The 22,419-nt window shown below is 47.9% G+C and overlaps 1 protein-coding gene across 3 annotated transcripts in view; it reads right to left on the bottom strand.

Moving 5' to 3' along the window:
• NDRG4 (NDRG family member 4) overlaps positions 1–22,419 on the bottom strand; it is a 96,779-nt gene that overhangs the window by 59,350 nt on the left and 15,010 nt on the right. For all 3 annotated transcript variants that reach the window (XM_084812307.1, XM_084812306.1, XM_084812308.1), the window contains exons 2-3: positions 20,535–20,626; positions 13,070–13,114 (exon numbers count right to left, since the gene is read on the bottom strand). In XM_084812307.1, the coding sequence (XP_084668433.1) occupies positions 13,070–13,114; positions 20,535–20,603 (114 nt within the window). In that variant the 5' untranslated portion in view covers positions 20,604–20,626. The remainder of the gene's footprint in view (positions 1–13,069; positions 13,115–20,534; positions 20,627–22,419) is intronic.

Raw genomic sequence — 22,419 nt, 5'->3', positions numbered from 1 at the left:
ATTCTAAATTTGCATTATGTGTATCCTTCAGAAACTCTGCAGGTTTCTTGCCTGGGGGACACCTCTAAGGGACTGTTCATTTTCATACAAAGTGACCCAAAAGCTACTGGGGAAGGGAAGGGAAAGTAAATCACTCCCTCCTCTAAACTGGGGAACTCCCCTTCCACATGAACTGCTGCACCTATCCTTCTGAAACTTTGCTGGTTTCTTACTTAGGGACACCTCTAGACTGTCTGTACTTTTCAGAGCAATGGTCCACAAGGAACATAGGGAGATAAGTATATCCTCTTTTGGAGACCTCAAAATGTCAAGGCCACCCTTGCACAAAAACCCCTGTGGCTAGCATTCTGAAATTTGGAGACATGATCTCCTCTGATGGGGCAATTAATCCTGACATTTTTATCCAATTCTTCCATGGAATTAAAATGTTATTGGCAGTTCCCTTTAAAAGAAAATCAAAATATAAACCCTGCACCTATTTTTCTGACATTGGGCAGGTGTAATCCCCTTCTAGGGGGCTACTATGCCTGAAATTATCATCCAGTTCTGACCAAGAGAAAAAAGTTACATTTTCCCCCTAATTTCCCATGGTAGTCAACAGGAGGCATAAAGACTCATTTTTCCAAACCGTGAATCAGTGCTGAGCTGAAGTGGCCCGACTACAAATTGGCCTGAGCAGAAGCAGGATGTTTTCCAAAACGCTGAATAGGGATCTGAATTGAAGTGGGTTTGGGGGTCAGTGCACACTTCTTATGTATGTATGTATGTAATCTATACACACACGCAAGTACACCAAACACACACACCACATGCACACATATATAGTTTAGAGGTGTGCTTAGGATCGGATATATGCAAATTTGTGTTATGGGCCTGTGCCCCGGATCTTTTAAGAACCTAGCAAAGCCCCTGGAGGAGGGAGAGAGGAAGGTGAGAAGGAATGGTGGGGCTGAGAAAAGGAGAGTGGAAGGAGACCTCCTTGGGGATGTCTTGGGCAGGCTGTTTCACACTTGAGAGGCCCTCAGCTTGAGCGAGTCACGCACACAGTGGTACCATGGTAAATTTTGAGATGCGTGTGCTCATCACGATAGCCCCCATAGCCTGGTCCCCAGGCAGAGACCAAGAAAGCGGGCAGTTGTGTTGATCCAGATGTGTGTGTGTGGCTGGAAAACTCATCAGCTACTGTAGGAATTGCAGCTAAGTGCAGAGGGAACAGGGAAACCTGAGCAATGTGGCAGGTGAGGTTCTCCCTGCTCCTAAAACCATGCCAGCACTTCAGCCCTGTGAGCCCTGACTCCGCTACACCACTGCACACAATCTCTCTGGCTGGGGATTCGAGCCCTTTCCTATGAAGGTGTGGGTTAAAGCACACATTTGGCCTGTAACCTTAAACAGACCCATCTCCCTGAATGCCTCCTTCCCCAGAATACACCTAACAGCATTCGCTGCTGCAAGAGTATTACTGGGCTTAGAATGGGTGATGATACAGCCAAAGGCGTCTTCCAAGGGGTCCACCAAGGTGGCTTGCCCCGACTGACAGCCATGTCCTCAGGGCATCTCACTGAGCTCTGTGGCGGAAGCACAGCCAAATGCCGCACCGCCAGGTGCACCAGAGGGTCCACGCTCCCCTTGTGAGGCCAAGCAGAGGGCCGTCTGGCCTTGCCCAGGTTGCTGGGAGCTGCAGAGTGCAAGAGGCACCCTGGGCCTGCTCATGCAGGTTCCCTGAAGCGCTGTCACAGCCTCGCCATGTTGCATTTGCCTTGGCTGCCTGCCAACTCATGAAGGCGCTTCTCTTGCATTCTGCCATTGGCCTCATCCGCTCGGTAACAGATCTCCTGCGCTCCTTGACTGCCTGATTAATATGAAATTGGCCCTTTAAGGCTGCAGGGAGCTTCAGTGGAAGGCAGGGAGAGGAACTGACAAGAGGTGTGGCGGAAAGAGCAGGAAGAAGCAGGCGCAGAAGTAAAAGCAGGAGAACAGGAAACCCCCTCCTCAAAGCATCACAGGAAGAGACAGCAGAGGAGGCTGGGGACATCCCAGGGAAGAGCCAGTATAGGTAGATAAATTAGGGCAGAGCTAAGTTCCGCATAGGGTGGCCAAGTGTCCTACTCTACAGAGGGCAGTCCTCTATTGGAGTGTGTCCTTTCTTTCAGGGGTCCCCAAGGGGGACCTGCAATGGTGCCCATGGAGCCTTCACTCCCTGCCCCCTTCAAAAATGGATTTTTCATAAAAACCATGAAAACCCTCAGGGCACCTGGCTCTCCTTCCTGTTCCCAAACCTGCTGCTGACCAGCTGTTCTACAGGCAGGCAGAGAAGGAAAGAGTTGCTTCCTGGTCCCACCCAATCTTCTTCCACCCACGCAGACCCTTCCCCTTTGCTCACTCACTCTCCACCCCCAACCTTTAGCCTAGCTCTTTCTCTCCCCTCTTTACCCATTTGCCTTGGTATTTCCCCCTCACTTCTAGCCTCACTATTTCACACACACACACACACACACACACACACTTCTTTACATCCCTGTTTCTCCCCCTCTTAGCCTCTAGCCTCACTCTTCCCTCTGCCCCTTTGTCTTGCTGTCCCCCCCTCGCTTCCAGCCTCTAGTTTTGCTTTTTCTCCCCCTACCTCCCTGTTTCTCCTCCCCCCGCCCCCAGCCTTTAGCTTCTTCTCTCCCTTCCCAGCTCCTTCTCCCATCTACACACACACACCTTCCCAGGCAGGGGCTCTGATAGCAGAGGAGGAAGTCAGAGCTCCAGGTGGGGAAGAGTGGCTGGGCCTGGGGTCGAGGTAAGGAAAAGTTTCCCTTTCCTTTCTGGGCTGGGGGCATTTCTTTCCTTTGGGGCTTGGGAAAGGGGTGTGTGTGTGTGTGTTGGATGAGCACAGCTATCCTATGTAGGTCTACCAAGAAGAAAAAAGAGCCACGCAAAAGCCGAGAACCTCCAAGCAACTGGCCACCAGTGAAGAAGGGGCTGGGCCAGGGCAAGGGGGCGTGGCCCTCTGGGGAGCGCTGAAGGGCCAGGCTGGGACTGCAGCCCTGATGTCCAATGCCCCCGACCGAGGTCAGCGTGTCGGGACATCATGTCCAAATAGCCCCCAGGAGATGACAGGCAGAAGCCCTGGCCTCAGACCAAGTCCTGTCACCCCCACCTGCCTCCTGCTCTAACCGCCTCAGATTCCTTCCTGCTCTGAATCCTTATACTGTTCAGATTAGTTATGGTCCCTGAATATTGATTGTTTCACCATCTAGACGATAGATATGCTGTTCCATGATTTTATTTATTTATTTATATCCTGCATATGGTGGCTAACAGCCTATTTAAAACACAATACACCACATAGGCAACACTTAAATCATGACTCTAAGATCACAGATATATAATAAAATACAATACAACCATCAAGACCATCAAATGACCCAGAAACAAACAGAGCATTTGCCCCTACACCCCCAAACCTGTGCAAACAAATAGGTCTTTAACTAGCCCCTAAATGACAACAGTGGGGGGACAGCTGAAACGCTACCAGAAGGGAGTTCCAAAGCTGGGGGCCACCACTGAAAAGGCCTTGCTATGTGTGGTAGCCCACAGGCCACATTCCTCAAGAGCACCACAAGCAAAGCCTCCCTGGCCGATCTCAGATCTTGGGATGGTCAGTACTGGGGAAGGCAGCCCTTCAAGTTCCTAGGTCCTGAGCTGTTGAATTGGGCCCAGTAGCTCACTGTCAGCCAAGACTGCCCCTGTCAACCCAGAGGCGGCAGCACTGTGCACCAGCAGCTGCTTCAAAGGACGCCCAGAGAGAAAGCATTGCCACCATCCGGCCAGGAAGTGATCACAGCATGGAGCAGCACTGCCGGGACATCCTGGGTGGGAAGCGGCTGCAGTGGGCCATCCGCACTCCGCACCACAGAGGCCTCCTGTGACGGCCCTGATTGAGCAGCACTCCCAGGCCGTGTATCTGCTCCAACGGGGGGATGCTGCCCTATCCGTCCGCCTAGTTCCCAGACCTGGGAGCCACCGACCCAGAGAGCCTCCGTAATATCAGGATGTAACTTCAGTTTCTCGGCCCTGATCCAGCCCACCACTGCCTCCAGCATTTGCACAGCCTCTCCTGATTCAGATAGGACGAAGAGGTAGAGCTGGATGTCATCTGCATATTAGTGACACCACACTCCAAATTCCTGGTAACACCCCCACTCCCCAGCGGTTCCATATAGATGTTAAATAACATGGGAGACCAAATGGAACCTTGCAGGACCCAACAGCAAAACTCCCACGGAGCTGAGCAGAAGCCTCCCAAGGCCACTCTCTGGTAGCAACTCTGTCAGCAGGCACAGAACCACTGTGATGCATCCCTCCTCCTCGCAAGCCACCAAGCCATTCCAGGTGGATCCTGGGGTCAACAGTATCAAAAGCAGCCGAGAGGTTCAGGTGAATCAACAGGGTGGCCCTTTCCCCATCTCTCTCTCAAAGAAAGTCACTGGCGAGGGTGACCAAGGCTGATTCAGTGCCATGTCCAGACTGGAAGCCAGAATGAAATGGGATTAGATAATCCACTTCATTTGCTGTGGTTGAACATCACCCTCTCTATGGCCTTGCCCAGGAACGGGATGTGTAGAACTGGCCGGTAATGATCTAAAGCCTCCAGGTCCAGGGTGGCCTCTTCAAGAGGGGGCACACCACCACCTCTTTCCAGGTGACAGGCATATGCCCCGCCCCCCATAACGAGGCACTGACCGCTTCCTGGACCCACCCAGTCAGCCCACCCCTGCTGGATTTCACAAACCAAGAACAGCAGTGGTCAGCCCCACCCTGACAAGGATCCTGTCTGCATCCTCAGGCCAAACAACTGAGACAGCTTTGGCTACTGGGTGGTACAGATAAATAAAGAAATAACAAACTGAAATCAGCCCCACAATCCTTGACCAGAACGTGCTCTGAATACTTCCACAGGACTTGCAACAATAGCGGAGCCCAGTCCAGTATGGATGCAAGCAATTTTGCCCTCAAAATGCCTTGCAAAACTGTCACAGAGCTCTTGCGAGGGCCCAGCTGGCCACATTCCTGGCCTAGAATTCATCAGTCCAGGCTGAACCCAAAAGAGCTTTCTGGGGCAATTTGTCAATGGCGCCATGGTGGCAGAGAAGTATGCTCTCTTCACCTCCACCATTGCCACATGATAGTGCGCTCACACCTGTCTTTGGTCACATTTGGATCGAGACTCTCGCCACACGATCTCTAGCTGAGCTGAGCTGAAACCAGTCTGTTTCACTGCTCAGAGGTCCTCCAAAAACCAGGGAAACTTCCAGGCCCCTTCCAACTGGAGAGGGAGCTCTGGAGTGATCACGTCAACCATGCCACTCACCTCACCATCCCATAGGGCAGGGCCGGGGAACCTCTTTCAGCCCAAGGGCCAAATTCCATTTTGGGGAAGCTCTTGGGGGCCGCATACCAGTGGTGGGTGGCATTACAGAGAAAGGGGGCAGGGACAAAGGCAAAAAGGGTAGGGACAAAAATACAAAAAGTAGCACCATATTGCATCTTAAAGCTCTTCCTGGGCCCCAGGAGAGGCATGTTGAACTTTCAGAATGGGGAAAGAACTGCACAACACCGGGAACACTTGGGGGAAAGGGGGTGGGACCAGGGAAAGCAGGGGTGGCCATCTGGGGAATCCCGGAAGGCTAGATTGGGACCCCTGAAGGGCCAGATTTGGCTCCCAGGCCTGAGGTTCCCCACCCCTGCCATAGTGAGCTGAGGGCATCAACGGGAGCACAAGCCATGTCAGCAGGGGAGTCCCCTGGAGCATTCAGGAATCCTTCAGATTTCCGACATCTCTGGCAGCAGACCATCCTGGTGGTCCCCCACTCCCGCAGGGGAGGCTAGTCACAGCCAATCCAAAATCCACCAGGGAGCCATCTGTCCATGACAACAGAGTCACATTCACCCCTCCGCCACCGGCTCAGTCAGCCCAACAGCAGACCCCAGATCGAGAGCATCACCTGCAGCATGCTTTCCGTCGGTGATGTATCAAGACAGCCCCATGCTGGTCAAGGGAGGCCATGAAGTCCTGAGCCATCCTGGGAGGGGCCACTGTGGCATGCAGGAGGTTCCAGGTTCGATCCCTGGCAGCATCTCCAAGTAGGGTTAGGAAGGATGGAGTCATGGTTGCCAGTCAGTGTCAACAATACTGGGCTAGATGGATGCAGGGTCTGGCTCAGGACGAGGCAGCATCTGATGTTCCCAACCAAGGCGATTCCAGCATGAATGCTGAAGTCCTCTGGGGTTCTTCAACACCACCCTGGAAAATGCCTCTGCCAGCCAGTTGAGCCCTGCTGCTCAGCACTGGGTGTTGGGCAGCAGGGTGGGCAGTGTGCCAACCACATCCCTGTTGTCTCTGACCCACTGCCAGATACAAACACTTGCATCCAGCTCCCACGCAGACTGGTTTCCTTGTGAGACAGATGGAATTCTTGTGGATGACTGCAACACTTCTGACCAGGATTGGTGCTGTACTGAGTATCTAGGTGGACAGAGCCGGCCCACCCAGCTCACCCGCCCAAGGCCCAGTTAGGCCAGCTCAGCTACCCAGGTCTTGAGGAGAAGGGGGCTTAGGTACAGCAAGGCACAAACTGCACTAGTGAAGTGGAAAATTCCATTCAGAGGAGGGAGGTGTAAACTCTCCAATTTCATACTGTTATACTGCAAGTGTTGAGAAATTCCAGGGTTCAGGTTACCTTTGGATGAGAAAACAGGAGACTTAGGGAGCCTTGGTAATATTTGCCTCCTTTGGAAATATTTAAGCAGAGCACTGTGAGAGCGAACAAAGAGTGCAACTACTAAGAACATGAAAATATACAAAGAGCCCTGCTGGATCAGACGAAGGGTCCATCTAGTCCAGAACTCTATTTACACAGTGGCCAAACAAGATGCCTGTGGGAAGCCCACAAGCAGGACAGGAGTGCAAGAGCACCCTCCCGCCCATGTTCCCCAGCAACTGGAGGTAATATACAGTAATCACAGCAAGCAGCCCTTATCCGCCATGAATTTTTATCCTCCCTAACCCCTTTTAATGTCATCCAAATTAGTGACCAGCAGTACAGCTTACGCAAGTCAGTTCCATAGTTTAACTATGCACTGAGTGAAGAAGCCCTTTCTTTTATCTGTCCTGAACCTCCCATGTTGCATCAGGTTCCTAAAGGGAGCACCTGCACCCCAAAGTGCTCCCACTTCAGCCAACTACACAGATCTGTGCCTCCCTGCCTGCATTCCTTCTAGCTGTCTCCCTGTACTTCCTCCAGACTCTCATGGGTATTACCTTCCAAAGGCTAGAGCCATGAAGGAAACCCATCCCTCCTGTTGCTCCCTGGACAAAACCCAGCCAAGCTAATGAACATGAGCCAAATGCACAGCAGTGTTAACACAGGCTGTCAGATGAAGAAAAGAAACCTCAGCCAAGACCTGTGGCCGGTTGATGTTCGAGACCCAGTCAGAGGCATAGATGTCATGGGCACAATATACTTGATTCAGAGTGGCTTCTGCCATCTATTCGTACTGCATGGAATTCTGGGAACTTACATCAGATTGAGCCGCACTGTCATTCAAAGTCACCTTTATGATACAATCCAATATTTAGATCAAACAATATCTAAGATAAGTATGGGGTCAAAACGGAGCACAAAACTTGTAAATTCCTAGGCATCATCCAGTTGTTTTACTGTCTTTTTGGAATGTAGAATTCAGTGGCAATAGCTAGTTATTTTAGCACATTTATTCAGCTTGTAGGTTTATGTAGACACAGCTACAGACAAAATTTTAGAGTGGCATTATTTATGCCGTTTTTCATGCCCTTCCTCCAAGAAGCAACACCGTCCGCCCCCCACTCCCCACACACTTCTCCTTGGTCTAAGTCAGACCCTTTACCCACTACTCCACACTGACTCACACGCTACGGGTAGCATCCAATGTTAGTCCTGAGTAGAAGCACTAACTTACAACCCATTCATTTCAATGGGTCTACTCCACGTAGGACTAACATTGGATACTACCCTTTATCTCCCTATAACTGGGATGCCCCCAGTGTTATTAGAAAGACAGAGTCACTTGTTAGATTTTTTTACACGTAAATGAGACCAAGAAATCAACATTCCTCATAATGCCTCCACGATGGAATTGTTCATTAACTCTGGTACCAGTTATGATGAATCTCTCACACAATTTAAAATTTTGCATAGGGCATCTTGGACTCCATAATTACCTATACAAGGGATGCCTTCATCTTCTTGTTGTTGGCACTGTGGTTTTTAAGGTGAAGATTTAATTAAGCCCACTCTCTTTGAAATGAAATCTTGTGCAACTGGTCGAGAAACCAGATTTTTACACAGCTGCAGTCGTGCAGGAAGCAGCGTCTCAGGTCACAGCTAGCTGGGCCGCGAGAGCAATTGGGAGGGGACGGGAGGGGGCAAGGGGAGGAATAGCCTCGCTGAAGGACACTGGAGCCAATCTGCTGCCAAGGCGCTTTGCCCACTGCTCATCGAAGGAAACGGACGCGCCTGCTGTCCATGGTGCTGAAACAGCCACAGCCGCCTCATACCAGTCTGATGCACATCAGCCCCATGTACACCCAGCTCCAGCTAAGAGAATTACCCGTGTGATTCTGGCTTATTTGGCGCCATTGTCCACAGTCTGCAGTAGGAAGCCATTAAGTGTACACTCGACGGGGTGCCAGTGTATTCTACCTGTATGGTGCACATGTTTGTATATCCAAAATCCACAGTTGGGAAATACCTTTATTAGGACCAAATGAAAGGGAGGAGACAGATCTGAGTTGCAGATGGCCGTTAGTTACATTTTCAGAAATGGGGGTCAGCTGGCACTTCTTTGTCCCAGAATGCTTGTTGTAATCTAATACCTGCAACATCTGCCAGTGACTCATTCACTCAGTCTGCAGCAATCTCCATCTTGACACTGAGTCTAAGCTGCAGAGGTCATGGCCACAGTATCTGGCTTAACCTTTGGAGGTTTTTGTCATTCCCCCATCCCACCCCCATTTTTTACCATCTATCCCGATGAAGGGTTCTGCAGAACTTGAAAGCTCACACACTCTTTTGTGACATTTTGATTGCTCCAAATAAAGGTATTGTCCAAATGTGTGTGTGGATTTTTCTTCCTCATGGACCAGAGTGGCTGGCTTTGTTTTTTATGTTTGCAAATGTGTACGTTTGCATTGACACTTTAAGGTGTACACATGAAACAGCTTACATGTACGCCTGAAACTATAATGTGTGAAGAGGCCCAAAAATCTACCTTGAGACTCAAACAAGAGTCAGTCTGCCTTTTAAAATATAGTATCCACTTTCCTCTGTGTAGGTGCTCATGTAACATTTTACCTTGGAATGGTTCCGTAGATATGTTTTGTCTTGTGTTCACTATAGCACAGTGTGTGTGTATTACGGCTTTTCTAATCAGAACAAAGTGTGAAAATATACTGCAAGAAACAGACCAGCCTTCCTCAACCTGGCACCCTCCAGATGTGCTTAACTATTGCTCCCATCATCCCCAGTCAGCATGGCTATGCTGGCTGACGATTATGGGGGCTGTAGTCTAGCACATCTGGAGGGTGCTAGGTAAAACGACAGTCTGTCTCCACGAATGGGCCAGCTTTTGCTGGTCTCAAGTGCCCATAAATAGGTGAAGCCTCCTAGAAACATCCAAACCACAAGTCCAAATATGCTCTCACATTCTCTCAGATTAACTGCACTGTTTGGAGCTCTTCACATGCTGAGAAACCCAAGATTCTAGTTGAGCAGGAAAAACGGATTAGCTCAGTTAGCTTGACTTTACTGATTTGTATCTGCAAACAAGGGTGTTGCCAGGCCCTGGCTCCGGGTTGATTTCCAAGGGCCCAGAGTCCAATCCCCAAAGCCCTCCACATCCACCGCTGCTAATGAATGGTTTTTAGCTCAGCTTAATTGACATGCAGGAGGCAATTTTCAAGGGGGACTGTAGCTGGGGAGGGAAGAGTCAACCCTTCCCTCCCAACATGCTGCAACGCCCCCTAAAAATCGCCACTCCTGAATGGCAATTAAACTTAAGGGGAAAAAAATATTCCCATTTGTGCCAATGGGAGTTTATTTCCTAAGCTTAATTGGCATGCAGAGGTGGGATTTCCAGGTTAACCCCGCCCCTCCCTCTGTGCTGTGCCCCCCAAATCCCCCCTCCACATGATCCTTGCCCCATCCTTTGTCCCCGGACAGTACCAAGCCTCTACTGATGAGGTGAACCTGTAAGGAATTCCCTTCCGGGAAGAACTCTCCTCATGCTTTGAAATAAAAGCTACCAAAAGAACTGGATTGCTCAAGCAACCGCTGCCATGGAAACAAGAGCATTCCTCTGGACTGGCTGAGACGTGACTTCAGGCAGTGGACAGGCCCGCCGTCTCTGCAAGGCAGCAGGACGGAGCTTCCAGGGGATCTCTGGAGGAGGCTGCCCAGGCGCCAAGGCCCGAGGGCGCAGGCAGGCATTTCCAGCTGCGGCACTCCCCAGTCATGCTCATGCTACATGGGCATGCCTGAGCCCACCCTCTGATTCTTGACCCACCGTTCCACAAAGAAGGGGTCCGCCTCTGAGGAGCACCTCCCCCGAGTATTCTGGGGGCACCCCGGGCACAGCCCCTGCATGGTGCACCTCTAGAGTTCCCAAAGAGAGGGCTGTCTGCTCTGTTCCCCTGCGGGGAGGCTGCCCCACAACAAGGGGGACAGGGTCCATCAGTCTAATCCCTTTGGGGGGCATGGAATCCTTTTTTTAATGGTATATTGTTGGCATTTGATTTTCAGAGGACAAGAGGATTTTTTCAGATTTTGTTTCTTGGATCTTTTTTTAATAGCTTGGTATATTTAAACTATGGATGTCCATCATTTGCAAATCTGGCCCTTTTCGGTCCCGATAGATTCCCACTGCCCATGCAGCTCAACTTGCATTCACGAACCGAGCCACAGGCTTTTCCTGAAATCCAGGGATTCTGGCGTTTTTTCAGAAATTGAATGTTATGCAAATTGTAGCTGCAATTTGTGTAATTTGCCCAAAATGCGGCCACAATTTGTGTAATTTGCCCAAATTGCGGCCATAATTCACACAACTTTCTATTTGCAAAGAAACCCCAGGGAAAATCCATGAATTGGCCCAACTCAGTGCACTTCAGGTTGGGGAAACGAGCTGAAGTCTGCTGAAAGCTCAGCAAGCTCCACCACCTGGATCGATCCCTCTCATACCCCAAATTTAAACAAAGGATGACTGGCTGTGAGGCTGTTCTCTCAACCTACAGACAGGAAGGAACACCTTGCTACATTATTCTAGCCACTATCGACCGCATATGTTGCGGAACTCACTGTACGGTCATTTTTTGCGTATAAAGCGAAATTCTACAGTGATTACAAATTGCATTCAAAATCTCTGGCTATAAAATTACAGAATATAGGATATCCGATTCAGGCAATCCTTGAGCTGAGAAAAAGAGCAGACAGAACTCCACATCAACAATGGTTTACTCAACAATCATGTCGCTCCACACAGATATTTTTTTCTATGCTGTATTCTCTGTTATCATTCTTGATCAATAAGATAATCGGAAAATATTGGCATTTAGTGAATGATCTACCTGGTTGTGCCAATGGACCAGTAAGGCCATTTCCCTCAAGGACCTTCTTATGCATTCTGGCCTTTCCCACAGTAGCCCTCATAATGATGATATTAGAGGCCACCATAAATGTGGACATTGTGTTAACTGCCTCCAATCCCTTCAAATTCAGGAATACGCATTTAAAACTAGGCCATGTGTCTAACTGCAATACCACTCATGTTATCTGCGTTATAATATGTACTTCTAAGAATATGTATGTGGGAAAAACTGGAAGGCCTCTGACAATTATGATATCTGAACATCATAGTAAAATTAAGTACAAGGATATAGAGGCTCCCATGGAATCTCATGCTATTGAAAAATCTCACAAATGGGAGGATTTCGCTTTCTTTGTGACTGAGCACTTGAGATCACACTTGAATTGAGATGGATAGACTTTTGTTACAGAGGGAGCACTCTGGATACTTTTAATTCTTTGGCCCCTGTATGTTTGAATGAAAAGACTGATTTGGCAGGATATTTGTAAATACCTTGTTTGATATGTATATTGCCTTTAAACTGCGAACTGTGTTTGTGTATATATAAGGCCGATTCCACGTCCTGCTTTTGGTCTGCTTCGGCAGCATTGTCTCTTTGTTGGTGACTGGCCTTTGGAGCACAGATCCATTCCGGGGAAAGAGAAAGTTGCAGAAAATCAGGTGAAAATGATTTGTAGCTTATGGCAATGCTGTGCTAGTAAAGTTTTAGGAAACAAGTAATACTGAGAGCATATTTGTTTTTCTTTCAGATTTCTCAGGTTTAATACAATATTGAAGTTTTCTCCAGATGAATTAATCAGTCCACAATCTACAATATATGTACTTGATTAATTGGCCCCATTTAATTGACCAGGACACCACTGAATATCTATAACATTTAGGAAGTGGAATTTTTGCTTGTGATATTAGATTCCATATTTTGTTATATATATATAAAACTAAGAACATTAGTTGACATAGTTCCTGAGGGAGACTATCCTTGGTTGAAACGGCAATACGCTGGGATTCTGTTGACATATATGATGGATATGGCATATGACTCTCATGACTGATATCATTGTTATGTGCATTATATGTGCATTGGTATTATTGACTTCTGTAATTTGGTGCATACAGTTGATTGCACCTTAATTACATACATACATACATATCCTTAATTTACTATAAACTTACTCGGTTTTATACACCATATATGTTGGTATTTTGCGGTTCTATAAGGTCCCTTGCACCTTGTGTGTTTTTTGCTGAAACCCGGCGCAGCCATGGCTGCCAGTCCGTGCTGAAAATACTGGGCTAGGTGGACCAAGGTGGACTCAGCCTAAGGCAGCTTCCCAGGCCCCTGTGGCTGACTCCAATGAGAGCGCAGCAGGCATGAAGGCAGTGAGAGCAAGTAGACACCTACCTTCCAGTCAGTGTCCACTGCAGACAGGAAAGTATCCGAATTCTCCTGGGAAGGAAATGGACCAAATCAAACCAAACATAGATTAAGATGGATACCCCCTGTGGAAAAAATCTAGCTCTGTGTAAGCTGGCATCTTAGGGTGCAATCCTATGCATGTTTAGACATAAAAGCCCTACAATTCCCAGCATGCCCCAGCCAGCATGGCTGTCTGGAGGGATGCTGGGAGTTATAGGACTATTCTCTATCTAAACATGCATAGGATTGCACACTTAGTTGATGATAAAAACCTGATGAGGAGGAAGCATCTTATCTAATAAGATGCTAACGATATAGGCCACAACAAGCTCACAGAGAATGTGGAATCAAACATTTTTGGAATATTTGGGTGAACGTGCTGAAAATATGAGCAAGATGTGTCATATGTCAAATTGACCTGTACAAAAACCTGCAGAAAAGCAGGGTCCTGGTTACTCTTCCCACTAGATATGCCTTTTGTAGGCTCATACAAGGGTAGACATTGATGTGAAAGATGGTAGGAAACTCTGCTCCTGTCTCTGATCAATATAAAAAGATGTTCTGGGCACATACAATGGTGTCTTCTTTTGCTTCTACTTCTCCCCTTCTTCTATGGGATACTTTTGGATAGTTTCCATTTCCACTCCTCCCTCTAGTATGGCTTGACTGGTGACAACTGGAACGTTTGCCTCGCTGCACTGAGGGGCTCTGATGAAGATGGAAAGATCTGTGACCCACAGCACTGGGCTGGTAAGATATGCATTTTGCCAATCATACTGGAACAGTCTAATAATAGTCAACTTATGGGCTGGACAGAGATATGGACCTAGGTTTCCCATTTGATGGCTCTGTTAATGACATTCCAATACCTGTCTCATGCCTTCTTGAAACCATTTCTATTGTTTTATTGGTTTGTTGATTGCTTTCTTATGTCCTTCTCTGACCATTTAGGATATTTTCTAAATACTAATTTTACTATGTCTGTCTTCAAGTTAATAATATTATTAGTTAATATTACTTTTAGTTATTGTGTATCAATAAACTAATGTTTTTGTTTCAATTAAAATCCTGAGTCTGTAGTCTTTTCTACTGGCCATGATTGGTCCTCTGACCCACTGAGTTGCAAAAGTGCAAATTTGAATTCAGATCAGACCATCAAATTAACACTGGCAACTGCTTCCTGGCTGGACAAATGGCACCTGCCTCTTCAGCAGGCTGAGAGTAGGGCCTCGGATCAGGGACAGGCACCTCATCAGTCCAGAACCCACTGCCAAAGCTACCCTGGTGCTTTCATTTGATTCTGGCAGGCAGTACTCCTGGCTTGAAGGGTGAATCTAGCACTGCTCATTCCACCCAGAAGAGGGTACAGATGGCACCCTCCTTCCAGCTAGAGGACAGCTTCCAGCCTTCTTTGTAATCGACGCAGAGTGCCCGATCTGTATCTCAAGGTCTATCCTGGTGGCATATTAGAAGAGTCCAAAATCCATTGGGGTCTTCCTGCCTGTTCAGGGGATCCAGGCTTTTCTCTCAGGCCCTGCTCAGACACTAGTTTTTGCCAAAGCTCTTTATCCAGAGATGGCTGTGAAACAAAGGAAAGCACTCCACAGGAAGTTCTGTGCCTCTGAAGCCATTCCAGAGTTAACGGCTGTCTCCAGCTTAACATTTTCATTCGCTAAACCAAGAAACAGGAAGGGATGGGGCAAGATGGACTGCTGTTCTTCCAGCTGACCACTCAGTGCCACTCTTGCTGTTCACTCAACCTGCAGAGGCAGTGAAGAGGCACAGCCAGTTCCAAGCGTCAGCATGGGGGCTCTGTCAATGATGAACCCCCAGATCTTGTACCCCTCCACACTTATATCAAAGTTTTGTGCCAGTGTTACAGCACAAACCCCAAGTTTCATGGCATCACCCCAAGCATGCAAATGACATATCCAGAGCGGGGTCCTGGTGAATGTTAAAAAAAAAAAAGAAAACACATATTCTCACCTGTCCTCCAAATCTAGGCCAAAGTTGTGTGCCAGTTTTGTGCTGTTTTGTGCCACCACCCACAAGTATGTACTAAAACATCAAATGCAGATTTGTAGTTAACACATTAAAAAACCACCATTCACATCTCTCCTCCAGGACTATGCCAGAGTTTTGTGCCACAAACAGCGAGTTCCATGCCCCCACCCCAAGTATGAAAAGGACCTGGCCAATGGTGGCATCCTGACAAACCCAAAGAAGCCCATATTCTCATCCCTCCTCCAAGTCTAGGCCAAAGTTTGGTGCCAGTTTGTACTGTTTTGTGGCACAAAACTGCCACAAAACTTTGGCCTAGATTTGGAGGACAGATGAGAATATGGGGGGGGTAGCATTCACCAGGACCCCCCTCTGGGTATGTCATTTGCATGCCTGGGGTGACAGCACAATACTTCAAGTTTATGGCACAAAACAGCACAGAACTAGCACAAATGTTGGCAAAGGTTTGGAGTGGATATGACGATCTGGAGTTTTTAGGTTTCACCAGGACCCCACCTCTGCAAGTGTCATTTCCACCCTTGGGGTGATGGCATGAAATGTAGGGACTGTGCCACAAAACTGGCACAAAACTTTGATATAAGTGTGGAGGGGTACAAGATCTGGGGGTTCATAGTTAACAGAGCCCCCATGCTGACGCTTGGAACTGGCTGCGCCTCTTCACTGCCTTTGCAGGTCGAGTGAACAGCAAGAGTGGCACTGAAAGGTCAGCTGGAAGAACAGCAGTCCATCTTGCCCCATCCCTTCCTGTTTCTTGGTTTAGAGCCAAAACCGGCACAAAATTCTGGCAATGTTTGGAGGGGATTCCAGATTTGGGGCTTTGTGGTTAACATACCTCAGTGGGTGGTGTGGGGGGAGAGTTGCTGGAGCCCAGAATCCAACAAGGGGTTAGTGGTATCTGGACAAAACCTGCAAGCTAAGTTACCACATGGACCCCACTTTTCACTAAACTTAATAGTCCCCTTATCTGAAAAAAATGATGCCAAATGTGTCTATCAACTACCAGGAAAAGAATATTCTATTAGAGACCATTTACAAACTCGTTAAATACATTCGAAGCAGAAAACCAGCTAGAGAGGCAGTTGGACCATTGAGCACAACAAGGGAGTTAAAGGAGTAATAAAGGAGGATCAGGAGATTGCAGAAAAGCTGAATTAGCTTTTTGCATCTGCCTTCACTGCAGAAGGCACATGACCATTTTCAGGAAGGGAGTCTGAAGAACTGAGGCATAGTGATGACAGAAGAGATGAAGTTGTGAAACATGAAATTGCTGACCTTCTAACAAAAGTATGTGACTTGTCCAGCCTCCATACCAGAGGCCTGGGAAGTGGCCAATGTCATGACCAATTTATTTAAAAGGAATCCAGGGAGGATCCATAAAAGTGCTTGCCAGTTAGTTTACTCTATGTTCCAGGTACACTGGTGGAAAGCATTATTAAAGATAAAATTATCAAGCATAAAGAAGGGCAAGTCCTGCTAAAGAAGAATCTGCATGGCTTCTGCAAAGGTAAGTCCTGCCTTTGAGGACTTACCTTTGCAGTTCTTTAAGAGTTCTTTGAGAGCATCAACAAGTATGTGGATAGGAATGATTCAGTAGCCATGTGTACTTGGACTTTCAGGAAGCTTTCTACAGCATCCCTTTTGATAGTGTCCATAGGGGACATGGCAGCTGCTACCCAGCTGCCTGTCAAGCCACTGTCCAAGGCCCAGGAGTCTGGCTGGAGGGACTGATTGGCATTTCATGTGTCTTTCCTTTTCAGGATCACCTCCCTCTTGGGTACTATTCAGTATGATTTTTGCTGCAGGTGTCGTTTCTTTGTTGCTAAGGAGTGTCAGATAAGGATCCCTCACCACATCCTAATAAAATTGGGCTTCAGCTACCTGGGGGGTGGGGGTGGCAGGCAAGGAGCTTGAAGGGTTCAGGGGCAATGGCTCCACCACTGTCTACTCACTCACTCAGGTTCCCTGGCATGCCTCTTTAGGGTGCACAAGTAGGATAGGGGATGCTGTTGGGGTGTATGAAGCAATCAGCTGAGAAGACGGAGAGAGATGATAAGGGAGGGATGCTGACTGAATGAGGATGGGCAACATAAAGGAAGAGCTGGTCGCATCACATGGGTTGCTGAAGGACTGGGACAAAAAGGCTGGTTGTCCCACTATGGCACTGTGCACTCCTGATTGGTTCAGGTGTGCCTGAGCATGGGGGCCTCCCCCCTTTACTAGTGTGGAGCTGTACCCTGGATTCGCATGTCTCCAGCATGCAAAATATAAGTTGTTGCATCAGGCTACAGGCCTCCCACATCTCCTGTCCTCCTGGTGCCTCTGACTGGGTGTTGGACAGGGCAGGGGAAGATGAATGCCCCATTATGTGTGTGATGCCTGCCTACTGGTGTGGCTGAGGGGCCAGGGATCTGCTCTGTGGTGTGCGCAGGTGGGTTCAAGTCCTGGATGCTCCCCTTGGCAAGCAAAAAGTGAGTGGCAGGCATCCCCCCCCCTTCCCCCTGATTGGGCATGGGATATCGTCCTGTGTGTGCTGTGCATTTGGCTATGGTGGGCTGTGCTACAGGTGTGACTGAATGATCACAACTTCACTGGCTATCTCTGTGTCTGCATGCCATATGAACGACATAAAGCAATCCATCTCTAAGCACCTTGAAAACAATGCAGTGACTACTCGAAGCCAACATGGATTTGTCAAGAACAAATCCTGCCAGACGAATCTGATCTCGTTTTTGGATCAGGTCACCTCCCTTGTGGACTGTGGGAATGCTGTGGACATCATGTACCTCAACTTCAGCAAAGCTTTCAACAAAGTGCCCCATGATATCCTGATGAGCAAACTAGCTAACAGTGGGTTGGGTGAAACAACGATCTGGTGGATCCACAGTTGGCTACAGAATCGTACTCAAAGAGTGCTTATCAATGGGATCTTCTCCAACTGGGGAGAGGTAATGAGCGGGGTACCACAGGGCTCAGTCCTGGGCCCAGTGCTCTTCAACATTTTTATTAATGACTTGGAGGAGGAAGTGCAGGGAATGCTGATCAAATTTGCAGATGACACAAAATTGGGCGGGATAGCTAATACTTTGGAAGACAGTAACAAAATTCAAAGTGATCTTGATAGACTGGGGCGCTGGGCAGAAAATAACAAAATGAAACTTAATAAGGATAAATGCCAAGTTCTGCACCGAGGAAAAAGAAACCACATGCACAGTTACAAGATGGGGGATACGTGGCTCAACAACGCTACAAGCGAGAAGGATCTTGGAATTGTTGTCGATCACAAGCTGAAGATGAGCCAACAATGTGATATGGCTGCAAAAAAGGCCAATGCTCTTTTGGCTGCATTCATAGAAGCATAGCTTCCAAATCTGGGGAAGTACTAGTCCCGCTCTACTCAGCACTGGTTAGGCCTCATCTGGAGTACTGTGTCCAGTTCCGGGCATCGCACTTTAAGAAGGATGCAGACAAGCTGGAGAGAGTTCAGAGGAGGGCAACAAAGATGATCAGGGGACTGGAAACAAAGCCCTACAAGGAGAGACTGAAAGAACTGGGCATGTTTAGCCTTGAGAAGAGAAGACTGAGGGGAGATATGAAAACGCTCTTCAAGTCCTTGAAAGGTTGTCCCAGAGAGGAAGGCCAGGATCTCTTCTCGATCATCCCAGAGTGCAGGACATGGAATCATGGGCTCAAGTGACAGGAAGCCACATTCTGGCTGAACATCAGGAGAAATTTCCTGACTGTTAGAGCAATACGACAATGGAACCAATTACCTGGGGAGGTGGTGGGCTCTCCCACACTGGAGGCGTTCAGGATGAGGCTGGGCAGCCACCTGTCAGGGATGCTGTGACTTGGATTCCTGCATTGGGAAGGGGGTTGGACTCGAGGGTCTTGTACCCTCCCAACCCTACTATTCTATGATTCTATGACATCATTGGCATTGTCCCTGACTAGTGGGCACTGCTATGCCTTCTCATTTTTCTGCAGCTTTTGTATTTTTTGGGTGGTACTCTTCAGCCCCAGCCCACATCATCCCGAGCTGAGCAGGCACGGGATTTGGCAGGCATTCCACTAGTGAAGTAGCGATGGCAAGTTTGTAAGCCAACTACAATATTCAACAATATTGAATATTGTATTTATTATTCATTTATTTGCTGCTTTTCAAATACCATCTCGCAGTATAGGCCAGACCAGGAAGCAAGAAAGTGGGAATAAACAGACAGTTCTCACAGTGAGGGGATGTAAACAGTGGGGCCCCGTGAGGATCTGTATTGGGACCAGGGCTTTTCGACTTGTTCATAAATGATCTAGAATTAGGAATGAGCAGTGAGGCAGCCAGGTTTGCTGATGACACTACGTTATTCAGGGTAGCAAAAACAAAAATGGATTGCAAAGACCTCTCCAAAAGGATCTCTCCAATCTGAGTGCATGGACATTAAAATGGCAAATGTGGTTCAATATAAGCAAATATAAATCCCGGGAAGTACTAGTTCCCCTCTACTCAGCACTGGGTAGGCCTCATCTGGAGTACTGTGTCCAGTTCCGGGCATCGTACTTTAAGAAGGATGCAGACAAAGTGGAGAGGGTTCTGAGGAGGGCAACAAAGACGATCAGGGGACTGGAAACAAAGCCCTATGAAGAGAGACTGAAAGAACTGGGCATGTTTAGCCTTGAGAAGAGAAGACTGAGGGGAGATAGGATAGCGCTCTTCAAGTACTTGCTCTGACTTGGATTCCTGCATCAAGCAGGGGGTTGGACTTGATGGCCTTGTAGGCCCCTTCCAACCCTCCTATTCTATAATTCTATGATAAAGGGATGTAAATTGGGCTACATTTACACTGATGGGGTCTGAGCTGGCACTGACTGACCAGGAAAGAGATCTCAGAGTCCTGGTGGAGAGCCCGGTGAAAACATCAATCCAGTGTGTGGCAGTGGCGAAACGGCAAATTTCATGCCAGGAATCATTAGGAAAGGGATAAAAAAATAAAACTACCAATATCGTAATGCCTTTCTACAAATCCATTGCTCCCATTTTGGCTCGGAGGCTTCTAGCAGTTGCATAAAAACACCTATACATGGTATCCTTCCCCAGACGCCTCTGGCATGTGCATCTTTTGCTATGGGATGTTGGCCCCTTTGATTGGCCATTATGTTCTGCCATGTGCTCCTGGCCCGTTTCCTCCCCTTCTACATGTGGGCAATCAAAAACATTTTCATCTTCATCCCTTTGGGATGATTTAACCTGAGCCGGATGTTGCGATCATTTGGTTCGCCTTATGAAGGTATTATACTAATATGGATTTTGGCATTTTTCTTACAGTCATCATGGCTACCTTTGGTGTTGTTGCTATTTTTTATCATGCGGCTGTAGGCGAGCCTCTGCAAAAAGCCCATGTTCCCGGATCCTCCGCTCAAGGCAAAAAGGACTCACCAATTCTGTGTCCTGTCCCCGAAGCAGCGGCTTCTCTTCCGTGAATCGCTGCTCATGCAGGCCAGCCATGGCCACTTCCTGCAACAACAATCCTGCACGGGGAAGAAACCAAGCGCAGTCATCAGCACAGCCTGGGGCTCCCCCAACCATGACTTGGGGCAAGTGCCCGGCTAAGCTTGACTTCCTCAGGCCCTCCCTGGCTTGGCCAACTGTCATCCAGGAGGCAGCGCCCCTTGCTCAGTAGTGGGACGTCAAGTTGGCTTGATCACCACGCTCGGCTGTTATACAGCGCTTTGCAGTACTCAAAGGGCTTCCCACCCTTTAGCACCAAGTTCTCCCATGTGGTACCTGTGAACATCTCTCGTGGCACCCACCAGGCTCCCTACACCTCCTGATTCTAATATTTTTTAAAAATTTAATTTAAAAAAAGTAACTGGGAAGCTGGGATGCTGCAAAGCGAAGTTCATCAGGGGATTTTGAACCCCCACCCCAGGTTTTCTCTTTTAAATATAAACCACCATCTTTATTTCCCATGAAAGTGGTTTTGTGTTGTGGAGCTCAGATCCACCCCTGCCTTATACTTAAGGTTTCAGGGAAGTTGCTTTTCTTTCAGTCACACTAGCTTAAGTTTTGGGAAATGAACTGCACTGAAGCCTCCATGTTTGGAAGTGACAGGCACAGGCGGCATATGGGATGATGAACAATTATAGTACCTGAAATAAATAACTTCATACCCCATTGCTCCCCGCTAGTGATGTGAAGGCCCAGAAAAATTAAGTTAAAAAATGGAGGGTCTCTGGTTTTTTTTTCTGAGGACTGTTTTTTTTCCTGAAAAATTGGAAAAATTGAACAGCTGTGGATTATTTAATATTTTCTTTTAGAACTTAAGACAAAGTATTTAGATATTGTTACCCAGCCTTTACTCCCCCACAAATGATTTCTAAAAGCTATGTAGCAAGGACACTTTTATAGAAAGACTGGAGTTGTACAATGTCTGGATATAATGAAGCCACAGGGGAAAATATTATTTTAATCCTCTCTGGTTAAGATTTCCAGCACGGTTAGTTTTTTCACTCCTTATTAAAATTATCGATCTAAAGTATATTTTACTGATAGACATTTATGCTCAGTTTCCCCGCGTGTGAGCAGAGTCACCATTGTACATTCTTGATGGTGCTGGTTTTGTTCTATACAGTCCTGTGTTTCTGATGCTGTAGCAGTCATTTAGTGTAGTTCTAATCCAGTCAGACAATAATCACAAATTTACTGAGTTCACTTTAAAAAGTTTAAAAATATGATAATTCGATGGGCAAACTAAGTCACATATAAAATAACATTAGGAACAGAAAGGCTGCTTTATGTTCCTAAAGCACCTCTTCCCAGCCTGGTGCCCTCCAGATGTTCTGGACTACAGTGCCCAGCATTCCTGACCACTGGCCATGGTGCCCGAGGCTGATGGGAGCTGAAGTCCAAAATATCTGGAGGGCACCAGGTTGGGGAAGGCTGTCTTAAAGCAACAAAATGACTTTAGATCTGTAAAGAGCGCTAAAAAAATAAGCATAATAAAAAGAACCCAGCTTCGAAGAAGGGAGTCTCGCGCGACGAGGCTGCTGGCAGCTCGCAGCCGGGCGGAGTCAAGACAGCGCGGGGGGGGGGGGCGGCGCAGCGGGAGCGGGCCGGGGCCCCGGGGGCTGGCGAGGCGGGCTGGGAAGGGCTTGGTCCTCTCCCTCCGCCCTGGACCCGGGCCACGAAAAACGTGAAAGAGACAAGCGGCCCCCCACCCCCGGCGAACCCCGGATTTCTTGGTCATCTCTTAACTCCACGCTTCTCCGCTGTTGACTTGGGTTGAACTCTTCTCCCTTTTAAGAGCTGAGCTCTAAGATAT

The sequence above is a fragment of the Heloderma suspectum genome, chromosome 8, assembly GCF_057233095.1.
Source record: "Heloderma suspectum isolate Gila_16-S chromosome 8, 16-S_ref, whole genome shotgun sequence".
Taxonomy (NCBI): domain Eukaryota; kingdom Metazoa; phylum Chordata; class Lepidosauria; order Squamata; family Helodermatidae; genus Heloderma; species Heloderma suspectum.
The sequence above is the reverse complement of the archived record's forward strand: the minus strand, read 5'-3'. Positions and strand labels throughout refer to the sequence as shown.